Raw genomic sequence first — 12,240 nt, 5'->3', positions numbered from 1 at the left:
AAAAAATCAATGACGTTTTACGAAATCAAGTGTTCTTAGTTTCATAATTCATATTCTGTACATATTCCAAACCAATTACGGCCAACGCATGAAGAGGCCGCTGAAGTTGTTGTTCCACTGCTATGCACCTTACTTGTTGAAGTCTGATGCATTTTTTTAGTTTTTGTACTGCTCTTAGTGGCTGTTGAGGAAATGGTGTCACTTTTATCGCGGATATAGTTCCAATTATAGCAGTCAATACAGGGCTCTGGTTTTAAACATTTGGCGACTTCGTCGTATTCGGTTAATATACCATCAATAACCGTATGTATTCTGTGATTCAGCATGTTCACGTGCCAACCCTTGTCATTGACCGCATCATAAACACATGTTTTACCTGTGTGACAAGAAGTCTCCATCGCATAACCAGCGATAGAGCAACTGGAGCTTGCTCCATTGCATGTACCCATAAAAATAGGATCGGCGTTATGACCAATGTGCCATATACCTTCCTGGTATGATGGCAATCCCGGTGGGAAGGGCAGGTGCAATCTTCTAGCTGCTAACAAGTCTCCAGGTGCCTCAAATGCTACCGCAGGCAAACCATAAGTGCGACCCAGTAAAGTAGCTAAAGCGCCTCCCAAAGAATGGCCTGCAGTCCAAATTGCCGCTTTAGGATACTCCTTCTCTACCTGTTTGTATATATCGAGTGTCGCCCAGTAATAATAGTCTTTCTTTCTCAACTCTCTTTCCAAGCATGATTCATCACAAGTGTATGATTTTGTGTAACAATCGCATACGGTAGTCCATAAGTAACTCACACGGGCGCAACAGCATGAAAATAATAAATTATCATTGATCTTGTCGTTTGCAGTGGTCTCATCAATGCCAGAACCCGGTAACCCCTGGGCACTTGTACCCTTGAAAGATATAACAACAATATCTTCCTCCTTATTAACGAAAATGTGTCCCCTCAGTCCATCGTCATCCCATCCAAAACCGTCTGATTCTGAGCCATTCCATGGTGAGGAAATGTTTCTCCAGTCGTCATGATACGGCAATTTGACATATGCATTTGACGACATCAATGCCAAGGATATTACAGTTTCCTTATCCGTAACATTTGGTGCTATCACATCATCATCAACCCAGTCTATAGATACTTTCGAAGCTATTGACGGAGAACCTGATGCAAATTCTAAAAATGGTTCTATGAAGTCCACACTTCTATCTGCCATTCTTTTCATAGGCATCCTTATATTCTTTAATTTGAAATCATAATCAAATGGATTATCAGTAGCATATTCAGCATTAGTTGTCCATAAATCGTTGTTCTTATCAGTTTGATCTATCTTTACCTCATTCTCGTAGGTGTCTTTTGCCTTAGTGAGAAACTCATCTGTGATATCGAGCTTTTGATGATAAGAATGCTTCTTGCCAACCCCGTGCCTATGAATATGCTTCAACTTAAAAGATGATACCTTTGAATCATCAATATGCGTATGATCAGCCTCGATCTTTGTTACATTGCCGTTATGTGATGTTGAAAGATAAGCAAAAATAAGCAGCGCTGCAATTACGCCCAGAATAAGCCGATCCCAAGTATACATTCTTCTAGACGATATTCGTCGAGCCACAGAAACGTTAGCCTGTTTCATTATCACTCAGCAGTTGAATTTTGAGGTGTTATAAAGGTGTCTTGTTTTTTATTTCTGCTAATTTTGATGTTTTCTTTCTTGATGGGACCGCCCTTTATCTCTTAAAAGCCCGAGTCTAATATCTTTCTAGAAGTCAAAGGACGAAGACTTCCGATGCATAACTGCTAAGGGGAGTTTGAATTTGCATATATAATCTACATGTGTCTATCTGAAAAGTTCTATAGATGTTGGTCTGAATCTCGTGGTGGTGTGAGATCCTGGTGGCTGTGCCAGAAGATCCAGGCAGTTTACTAGCTTCAAATCATTTATCACACTTGGTTTGTTAGTCAAGAAATCGCCTTTTGACAGGGTTAGATCCATCGTCCTTAGTAAAATGTCGTCAACCAATGAGAGTACTGCACTGACTGTGTGCGAGAGGTCTAGTGGTTGTTTCGCCGTCGGATGCAGTAGGCAATCTAGCAGCAAGGCAGTGAAGAGATCGCCGCTACCACTAAAATGAGCGTTTAACTTTGGAACCTTGAAGTAATGTACAGCATCTGGCTTGGCCACAAAGTCGCAGCAAGCACACACGAGGTAATCCGTGTTATCATCTGAAATAGTGATCTCCATGCTCGTAATGACAACTCTTTCCACCAGTGGATACAGATTATGAAACTTGATAAAACCTTGTCTCAAAGATTCTAAGCTGGTGATTCCCATACCTGTAAGAGTTTCCATTTCAAACTGGTTAGGAGTCACCATGAATAGTCTGTTTTCTCGTAGGATACACTTGTATACTGGAACGTTCTTGTCTGAGACGTATAATTTGCCATTGTCACCTAAAACAGGGTCTACAATCCATTTCAATCTATGGTCCTTCTTACATGCATCTCCAAGAGTTTGAGAAAGAAGTTTAAGTGTGTCTGTGCATGGTATGTACCCTGTTAGGATTGCATCATATGTCATATTTAAGTCCCCCAGGAGGCCCTTCTTTAGAATATCATATACATCGCTTGCTTTTGCTTTATGACCAGTGAATTTTCCATATCCTGGATGATTTGATAGCTGAACAGTATTCAGTACATCTACATCCCATCCCTTATACTGAAGTGGAAAGGTTGCAGCTTTATTACCAACATAACCGTGAACGACATGCGATTGGATAGATAAAACCTTTGGAGTTCGTACGCATTCCCCTTTTTCTATGTGATTTAACATCACGAAATCGAAACGATACCAGTGCTTGATCGTATTAATATTATGATCGATAGCGCTTTAACTTTATGTCTATGGCTGACATTTTTATCGAGGTTTTAAAGAGTCATTTTTTGTAATGTGACCAACCGATTATTGTACAGGGCTTCGAAATTCAAATATATTAGGATCGCCAAAGATTGGAAAAAGTACTACTTCGAGCAAATTTCAGCTCATTCTATCGATCGAATCCTCACACGGAGATCAAAAATTACAGGCCATGAAGTTTTGTTCGTCTATTTACAACGTTGGGTATCCAGTTTATGGGGCAAAGTTTCTCAACAATTCTATGCTACTAGTAGCCGGCGGTGGTGGTGAGGGGAACAACGGTATTCCCAATAAATTAACTGTATTAAGGGTAGATTTCGACAAGAAAAAGGTTGTGAAAAGATTCAGAGAGATTACTCTTGATGCCAATGACGACTCACCTACTACCTTAGATGTCGCAAGCGATATCATACTACTGGGTTGCAATGAGAACACAGAAAAGATCAAGAGTGGGCGCGGTAATCAGCATTTGAGAAAATTTATTTACGAAAATGAGCATCTAAGGTTTGTCGCAAGTGTTGACCTTGATGGTTCCAAGATCCCAGAGGATTACACGAAACTGGTATATCTTTCAAAAGATGGGACAGTTGGCGCAGTTGCATCATCTAGAGTGCCTGCTGTCATCAGGATTATTGATCCGAGAGATTTGACTGAAAAATATGAAATTGAAACCGGTCATGATGTCAAGGATATGCATTTTGCACCTGATGGGAAGGTCATTGGTTACATAACAGCAACGACATTGGAAGTTATTTCAATCGTGACTGGAAGATTCATAATAAGAAAAACGGATTTCGAGAAAAACCTGGTCTTATCAAAACTGAGATTTTTAACTGACAATACGATTATTATTGCAGCTTCACTCAAGAAGGGTAGTGGAATCGTAATGGTGAAAATTAGTCTGAAAAGCGGCAGCGCAACGGTAATAAAATCTAAATTGCTGACGAATAAATTCAAAGGTGTCACATCAATGGATGTAGATGCTAAGAATGAACTAGCTGTTCTTGCAGGTAATGAGAACTCAATTGCCATGGTAAAGTTAAAGGATTTATCGCTGGGTAAACTATTCAAGCAGGTTCACAGCTTCGCAATTACAAGGGTTACTTTTTCTCCCGATTCTCAGCTTGTTGCCAGTGTTTCTGCTGCCAATACTGTTCATATTATAAAAATTCCTTCAAACTTCGCACTATCAACGTCCATATGGAAAAAACTGTGGAAGTTCTTCATCAATTTCGTTTTGATTGTCCTAGTTGGTATTTTTGGCCACTACTTTTACAAGTATGATATGCATACCAAGTCCATCCGCTTTTTGAAGGAACAGTATATTGCAAGGAGGAATAGAAATTCCACTGTAAACGATATTTTCAGACAAACTACCTTGGTGGGTGATGTTTTGAGCACACCTGTCATGGAGAGTTTTGAAATTGTGAGTGCAGGAAGCATTTCAACTGGGATATCTGGTTCTTCATACACCGTTGATGGTGAAGGAATGGCTTATGGGGCATCTGCCACTGAGAGCACGATCACAAACAACAAACTGCCTTCTTTGACAAGCTTCAGCACTTTTTCAACACCCTTTGCCTCTGAGAGCGCCGACTCAACTGGCTGCAGTTTTTATCATTCTGATTTAACTGTCTCCGAGAGGCCAACAACCACCCAAAACAATAAAGTACAAAGCAGTTCGAGCTATAGTAATCTAGAGAGTGAAATGAGGACTTTTTCAATTTCAAATGCCATTGATTTCACAGCCTCTAATCCTCTGCCCAATACGGACTCAACAAGCATATTCCAGTCGATTGCTGAGAAGTCCGTGATCGTAGCTTCTCAGGGGTCTACTAAACAAAGTGAAATAAAAAGCAGACCGGTAACAGCGGCCATGGATGAAATTAAAAGCGCAACTCGCCTTTTAGTGAATGAAAAGACAGAAGAGATTCAGAACTCTACACCACATTCTTTCTTTTTTACTGATTCCGTGGAATCAGCTTCTGAAGAGCTCATCCTGACAGATCGCGTTAGTGAGACAGTCGGGGAATCTTCTTCCACAGTTTTTCAGGCCTCAGGTGTAACTGACAAGATAATAAGCAGGACAACGGCCAGCGAAGATCAGAAAGAATTATCTAACACTCGTATAAGAGGGTCTGATCCAGAACTTAGCCACACAGAAGATGCAGGTAGTTCAATCGAACATGGTTCTCCTCTTTCCATATCATCTTCTGTTACTCAAGATTCTTCTCTTTCCCTGAATGCAGTAAGTTCCATAGTTGAGGAGCCTGCGTCTTCAATATACGCAGCCAATAAGCCAGTCGAGGAGTCCATGCCTGTTCCAACAGCATCTTTATCACATGAGAAGGAAAATAGTCTGGAATCGTTCTCCGCCGAGAGCTCTGAATACATTTCAATTGAGACTCTTTTCTCTCAGGGAGCTTCAGAGACAAAAGAAAAAACGAATACAATGCCTTCGAAATCAGATCTAGAACGTGCAACACCATCGGAAATCAAAACAACTAGTGCTTCTATTGAAGAGTTTGTTCTGGAAAAAGGAGCTCTCACTTCTAAAGAGGTTCAGAAATCCTCTAGTAAGCCAATATCTATCAAACATTCTGTTATTTCCGCAGAGCAGTCAGGCACTACTACCGCAACAGAAATTCCAACCAGTATAACGGCAATTCCAACTATCCCCGACCTCATTCAATCAGAAATGAGTACAGACCAGTCTCTCAAAATTGAACCTGACACATATGTCATAGACTTACTTTCTGATCCATTGCTCGATTCAGAAACTGCATCAAAGGAAAGCAGTCATATATCGTTTCAGTCAACTCTAACCGAAGGCATTTTATCGAATCCTACTGAGCTTTCCCAAGAAACAATACCTGATAATATGTCTCCTTCAGAAACTACCATTCGTAGTACATACCAATCCGAAGAAGGACATTCAAACAAACCATCGCTCCTAAACACACTTGAACCACCTTCAGATATATCTGAAGAGCACTTGAATATCGCAGCTTCAAATACCGAACCTACTGTGGCTACTTTGGCTGGTGCCACAAGCAGCGCTTCCCTTGACCCATCTGAGCCAAAGCAACATTACGATCAAGATCTATTTTCAAGCGAGGTCAACTTGGTAGCTCTGAGCAGCTCTTTCATAACAAGTAGTTCAAATGATAAATCATTTGTTACACCTGGGTCAGCAAGCATGGTGAATTATGACATGACTTCAAGTACTGAATCTGAAGAGGCATTAATGCCAAAAATTGCTGGAAAGACGTCCCAAGAAATGATTCGCGACGAGTTGTGAATCCGCAACCTTTGAACCCGCATTTTTATATATCTCTAGATATAGTGTAAGTTAAGCTTTTATATGATAAACTCCGAGTGAGTTAATGCAACCGCTGACCTGCTCTGACAGCCTAATACTGATTTTCCTTACACTGTCTCTTGTGCCTTTCCTTGACTAGATTTTTCTTCATGCTTTGCTGTACTGAGCATGCCTCGTTTGGCTTCCTTGATCAAGCTTTTGAATTCCCTCCCAAACATGTCAATCCATAGTTTTCGTTCAAATTTGTCGGTTTTGAAATCCATCAAGAGTCTCTGATATGAGGAACCATTGTTCGAACGTTTCATAAGAGATGCGATGGTGTTTCCATTAGATGAGGGTAAATTTGAAGTCTTTTGTGATGCCTCCCAACTCGCAAGTTGTCTTTTTAATTCACTCTCACTAACAGGCGCAATAGCATCACAAAAGTTACTGTTCCAAAGCATCTCATAATGGTTATATCGAACCATCATATTTTGTCGAGACCCGTTAGTCGGCAGGCCTAATGACGATAATTTATGCTTGATTTGATTGAGACTCATCGAGGTAAAGTTTGTCTTTGGAAGTCTTTGACGATCACCACTATTGGCTGAAAACATATATCTATTAACATGAAAATTTTCTTTTTCATAAGGTGATGTAGTTTTCTGCTTTTTAGATAGTATGTCAGATATCTTTGAAGATGAGGCATCTTTAAGAGAAGCAGATTTTTTGGGAGCTTTACCCAAAGATTGTAGGGTCAAACACTCATCCAGGTGTGTTCTTTCTAAAACTTTTAGGGGAAATAATTCTTGGCAAATGGGACACTGTGCCAAATTCTCAGTCGTTTTGGAACACTTCTTTACATTATTGAAAGTTGAAGTGTTTTTTGGTACTCGTTTGTTCACTTTATTGGGCTCAACGATATCCTGCCGAAACTGTATTCGTTTCTTATTTGTTGCCACTATTTGGATATCATCATCCCCATCGCTTTCAGAAGTGATATCTATTGGAGGTGCGTCAACGGTAAGTGTGGCTTCCTTCAGCGATTCTAAGAGCTGTTTTCTGGATGACTTGTAACTTTCTACAATTTCATTTACCAAAAACTCACTTCGTAAGCTTGATTCCCTAAGTTCATTCAGACATAAGGGGCATTTCGGTTCCTTCGTGAGGTATTCACGAATACAAAGGGAGCAAAATGTGTGCCCGCAAGGTGTCAATACTGGTATCTTCAAAAAATCCTTGCAAATATGGCATCTCAAAAGAGTGTCCAACTGTCCCAGTTGTGGCAAAGAGGTTTTAGAGAATTCAGAAGCATCTGTAACGTTTTGGTTCATGGTAACATGAATTTTGAGTGGACTCACAATTGCCAGATCCGTCCAATGAACTGTCTATTTCGCGATTATGACTATTCTCTTTTTGCCCTCTGTGAAATTTCACTGAGATTATCGCTCTTGCGGCCGGCTCATTACGCATATGTAAATAACAAAAATTTGCTCTATAGTGATACTATAAATGCAAATATATAGCATTAGAGCTATGGTTTAAGTTTTAAACACATAAATATTATTATGCAGCTGATCATTCTGCATCTGAAATCCTTTCCTATTAAAAATTACACTCCCTATAAAATTAATTATGAGTACTTCCCCATGTCAAAACCGCAACTTAGTAATCTTTTTTGACATCCTGCGATTCCCCGTTGTTACCACCAGTTTTGTTTCCTTCGTTGTATCTATCTGTGTTATGGCTATCTGGTTCTGAAATTTCAGCTTTCCTAGTTTCGTTACTGATACGGGAATCCATACCATTTACATTATTGGTTGCTCTTTTCCACACTGCATATACGTCTACGCCAAATAGTCCACTAGCTGAAATCTTTGATCTACCCATGCTAATATCTACCTCAGAATATTTTTTTGGTGTCAAAATTTTACCTAAAGATGGATTGGGAGATTGCGTCTCTTGTTTCGGTGAGCCCATGTATTTGTATATGGGCGAACAGTACAGGTCTTCAAACAGATGAGACGGTGTTTGCCACTTTTTCATAGCAGAGCTTTCATCTCTCGGCGTTGTCATGAAACGACAAGGGGTTCTCTCTAAAGTCTGCTGTTGTGGATTTCTTGGCGTTCGCAGTAAATCCACTTGACCATGTTGTTGTGGAGGCTGCAAATTTGTGGAAAGTGGAGACTGCAGAGTTGAAAACATTTGCGGTACCTCTTTAGGCGTATTGATACCGCATGAAGCTGTCATAATCGGATCCAGCAATGAATGACTCGTATACCTATTCTTTGATGGCGATAGCTCTTCAAAGCTTGAATTAAATGAACACGTATATTTTTTAAAATCATGCGAGCTTTTGAATACATTCGGACTTGAACTCGTTGAAGAACTGGTCAGTGCATCAGTGTTATTGTACATCAGCAAGTTATGTTCCTTACTGAAATCTTTGAAATCTTCCAATTTCGGCAATCCGAGACTTGTGTGGTATTTTCTTAGCAAGTAAGGCGGATTTAAAGCATGGTGTTTCTGTTCATTAAGAAAACCAACATCGTTTACTCCTTTATCGTTACCAAATTCCTGTGAACTTATTTTGATATTAGATGACAGCGCATTCGGTGATGAGTGAATATGTAGTAATGCACTATTACCATGTTCAAAAGCAATATCATCCTGCTGTTCTCCTGTAATTATGCCCTGCTCTGGAGATCCATCAAGGCTAAAATATTCATCGATATCGCGCAATTTCGCTCTAATTTCTTCCAATGTTATATTTGCACCTTTGAAAAATTTTGTCTCAAAGCCTGACTTGACTTCCCAAAAATGACCTTTACCATCACAAGACTTTTCCGTCTTGATGAAGGCATCATTCAGTGATAAGTTATGTCTTATTGAATTTTGCCAACCTGCATCTTTTTGCTTGTAGTATGGGAAATGAATAGATATCCAACTGTAAATCTGTGATAAGGTTAGTTTTGCTCCCGCAGATTGCAAAATAGCTAATCCGATAAGAGTTGCATATGAGTAAGGAGGTTTAGAATTACAGTCTCGGCTGATTTTCCGTTGTTTCAGTGACTGTAAGAGTTCTTCAATCGTCAAATTCCCATTGGATCGAGACCCTCCATCAGATTTTTGTTTTTTAGCCTTTGATGGTGCGATAGGTGATGACAGCTCCGGTGATAAAGGATGCTTCAAACTTGACGTTACATTATCCGTTACCCCTACTGGTGTTTTTCTCAGTGTTGAACTTGGAGGTGTTATCATGTCCTTCAACGAATCCAAATACTCTTGGTCATTCAATTCCACGTCATTTTGTCCAAAACTCCTATTCCTGTTTCTGTTGATCTTTGCTGAAATTTCTTTCAGCGGCTCTTCACCATTAAAAGGAACTATGTCTCCAGCAACCATGGTAAAGTCGCCTGTTCACTTTTTCAGCTCTTTTCCAGATGCAAGTCACCGTGGGGACGTTCAATAGTATGTGTATATAAACCCTGAGGGACCACAGTGTATCTCTTTTTTTAAACGCTAAGATCCCATGAAAGACACGAAACTTTTTTATCTTCTTTTTATATTTTCTCCCGAAAAAATGGCGATTGGCTTGCTGACGCGACGCGACGCGATAAGAACCTTTGCATGCAAGTTGATCAATCGATGCGAATGGCATGGTTGGGAGCCATTTCAGTTGCAAAATGCGCAAAATATGGCACATTCAACGGAATAGCAAATGGCATTGTTATGCTCTTTTCTATGCCGCTGCACTTAGCAAGCCATTGTCTTGGCAACAGCCTTAGTTTTGCTAATCCGTGCTGGCGCATCCGCGACATCCACAATGAACGCATTGGTGGAAAGTCACACTCTTGCCATCTTTAGCCATGTCCTTCTCCAATTGAGATCTAGGTACCCTGCATATACACGTGTTCCCGTGCAAGGTTTCACTGCTCTGGATGCACTTTAGACAACATAGCTTCTCATATCCCTTCTTTTTCCACTTCGCAATCAACATCTTGTCAGCATATTTCTCCTTCAGGAGCCAGTCGTACAACTCCCTCGAGATCGCTTTCCTTTTGTAAAAAAGTGTATATACGTATCTTGATCTTTCGTGGTTTATCCGCAGAACATCCCACAATGCTTCGTCCGCCTTGGAGCTCAACTTGGAACCTTTTTGGTTCTCCACATCCTTTAGTTGTACTTCAAATTCTCGCAGTGTCGCCTTTACCTTGTCAAATCCCTCTGGAGCGGGTCTTGTTCGGTTTGTCTTTACACGCACCATTTCGACTGAACTCTCTCCGTGTAACCGTACAACTAAGTGAGCAGTGTTGTTTGAATCTATTGTGAGCCTATAGGACGCTGTCGTTATCAATCTGCAATATCTGCCTGAAATACTTGAGTACTTGTCTGTGCAAAAATTTTATTCTTTGAATCCAGAAGCTGGAAAAAAATAACGACACCAGCAGGATTTGAACCAGCGCGGGCAGAGCCCAAGAGATAGCCGAATACTGAAAGTTCATTTAATTCGAGTCTCTCGCCTTAACCACTCGGCCATAGTGCCGTATAAAAGATCTGGAAGAATAGAAGTTCGAGCAGTGGTATACAGCACTAACTGTGAAGAGTTCTTACCTTGACAAATGCTATGATACGGAAATGGTCGTTTGAAGTTGGTAGATCTTGTTTATCGAGAGACTCGCTATTTAAAAAGAATGTTTTCTTCGGCGTTGTCGATAGTAACTTGGTTTGACATTGATGATGATACTATGATATTCAATTATAGAGATATATAATTCCTTGGTTTTCTATATCATGAATTGAGATAAGACTAATTGAACTTGGATTAACATCTGGAAAATACGTCAGTATTTATACCTAATACTTCGCACCTATTGAACCATAAGAGAGGACGACGAGTGAAGAATTTTCATCGTCATCACACCATTTCTAGTCCCATAGAATTCACAGTACAACTGTTATTTCATGTTCCATGCCATAGACTCCTTCGTAGTCAGACTCCTGAGTTGTAAACGTCTCGTGATAGATTATCATCCGATATCTTTCCATTATCGATTGACATTCTGTTAGGGTTTCATCTGACTTCGTTTATTTTGTTTTACAGACCAATTGTCTCTTTCTGATTCTTATAAGTCATCTCTTTAATATATCTTACAATCTCGATTTATATTTCAACACTCGCTGGGTTCATTGATTGATCACGTTGACTTGAGGACTGTGGGGAATTAGGTGGTTGGACATTGGTGTTGAAATATAAATCGAGATTGTAAGATATATTAAAGAGATGACTTATAAGAATCAAAAAGAGACAATTGGTCTGTAAAACAAAATAAACGAAGTCAGATGAAACCCTAACAGAATGTCAATCGATAATGGAAAGATATCGGATGATAATCTATCACGAGACGTTTACAACTCAGGAGTCTGACTACGAAGGAGTCTATGGCATGGAACATGAAATAACAGTTGTACTGTGGATTCTATGGGACTAGAAATGGTGTGATGACGATGAAAATTCTTCACTCGTCGTCCTCTGTTATGGTTCAATAGGTGCGAAATGTTGGGTATAAATACTGACGTATTTTCCAGATATTAATCCAAGTTCAATTAGTTTTATCTCAATTCATGATATAGAAAACCAAGGAATTATATATCTCTATAATTGAATATCATAGCATTATCATCAATGTCAAACCAAGTTACTATCGACAACGCCGAAGAAAACATTCTTTCTAAATAATTGGTGATAATCTCGCAGTATCCAGTTATATAGATGTATAAGTATCGAGAGGGTTGATTGTCCCCGGAGTTATCGATACTAGACTGGCGAGACATCAATAACAATATTGTGATGTTTGGTTGTAGAGTTTTATAGGTGCTTGATTTACTATACTTAAGAGTGAAATGGGAACTAAATGTCCCGAGATTGGGTATCTGGAAGAGATGTCAGTATTTATACCAGACAAATTGCACTTATTGAACCATAAGAGGAGACGCTGAGTGAAGGCTTTTCACTGTCAT

The 12,240-nt window shown here is 39.8% G+C and overlaps 6 protein-coding genes and 1 non-coding gene across 7 annotated transcripts; 1 reads left to right on the top strand and 6 right to left on the bottom strand.

Moving 5' to 3' along the window:
• Positions 1-41: 41 nt before the first annotated feature.
• ATG15 (triglyceride lipase ATG15) lies at positions 42-1,637 on the bottom strand (the record flags this gene model as incomplete). Its single annotated transcript, XM_037286629.1, has 1 exon — positions 42-1,637. The coding sequence occupies one exon, from the start codon at positions 1,635-1,637 to the stop codon at positions 42-44; it is 1,596 nt and encodes a 531-aa protein (XP_037142524.1).
• Positions 1,638-1,841: 204 nt separating this feature from the next.
• On the bottom strand, positions 1,842-2,834 carry BUD17 (putative pyridoxal kinase BUD17; the record flags this gene model as incomplete). The annotated part of the gene is made up of 1 exon (XM_037286628.1): positions 1,842-2,834. The coding sequence occupies one exon, from the start codon at positions 2,832-2,834 to the stop codon at positions 1,842-1,844; it is 993 nt and encodes a 330-aa protein (XP_037142523.1).
• Positions 2,835-3,090: 256 nt separating this feature from the next.
• Positions 3,091-6,219, top strand: HG535_0A07360 (WD40 repeat domain-containing protein; the record flags this gene model as incomplete). The annotated part of the gene is made up of 1 exon (XM_037286627.1): positions 3,091-6,219. One exon carries the CDS (start codon positions 3,091-3,093, stop codon positions 6,217-6,219), a length of 3,129 nt encoding a protein of 1,042 aa, XP_037142522.1.
• A 128-nt stretch (positions 6,220-6,347) lies between these two features.
• RAD18 (E3 ubiquitin-protein ligase RAD18) lies at positions 6,348-7,553 on the bottom strand (the record flags this gene model as incomplete). Its single annotated transcript, XM_037286626.1, has 1 exon — positions 6,348-7,553. One exon carries the CDS (start codon positions 7,551-7,553, stop codon positions 6,348-6,350), a length of 1,206 nt encoding a protein of 401 aa, XP_037142521.1.
• Positions 7,554-7,884: 331 nt separating this feature from the next.
• HCM1 (Hcm1p) lies at positions 7,885-9,624 on the bottom strand (the record flags this gene model as incomplete). The annotated part of the gene is made up of 1 exon (XM_037286625.1): positions 7,885-9,624. The coding sequence occupies one exon, from the start codon at positions 9,622-9,624 to the stop codon at positions 7,885-7,887; it is 1,740 nt and encodes a 579-aa protein (XP_037142520.1).
• A 388-nt stretch (positions 9,625-10,012) lies between these two features.
• Positions 10,013-10,486, bottom strand: BUD31 (U2 snRNP complex subunit BUD31; the record flags this gene model as incomplete). The annotated part of the gene is made up of 1 exon (XM_037286624.1): positions 10,013-10,486. The coding sequence occupies one exon, from the start codon at positions 10,484-10,486 to the stop codon at positions 10,013-10,015; it is 474 nt and encodes a 157-aa protein (XP_037142519.1).
• A 172-nt stretch (positions 10,487-10,658) lies between these two features.
• HG535_0Atrna3S lies at positions 10,659-10,765 on the bottom strand. Its single transcript has 2 exons — positions 10,728-10,765; positions 10,659-10,704 (listed from the first exon to the last, which is right to left on the bottom strand). It is a non-coding gene; the product is annotated as a tRNA-Ser (tRNA).
• Positions 10,766-12,240: the final 1,475 nt, after the last annotated feature.

The sequence above is a fragment of the Zygotorulaspora mrakii genome, chromosome 1, assembly GCF_013402915.1.
Source record: "Zygotorulaspora mrakii chromosome 1, complete sequence".
Taxonomy (NCBI): Eukaryota; Fungi; Ascomycota; class Saccharomycetes; order Saccharomycetales; family Saccharomycetaceae; genus Zygotorulaspora; species Zygotorulaspora mrakii.
Note: the sequence above shows the minus strand (reverse complement) of the source record. Positions and strands in the feature narration are given on the sequence as shown.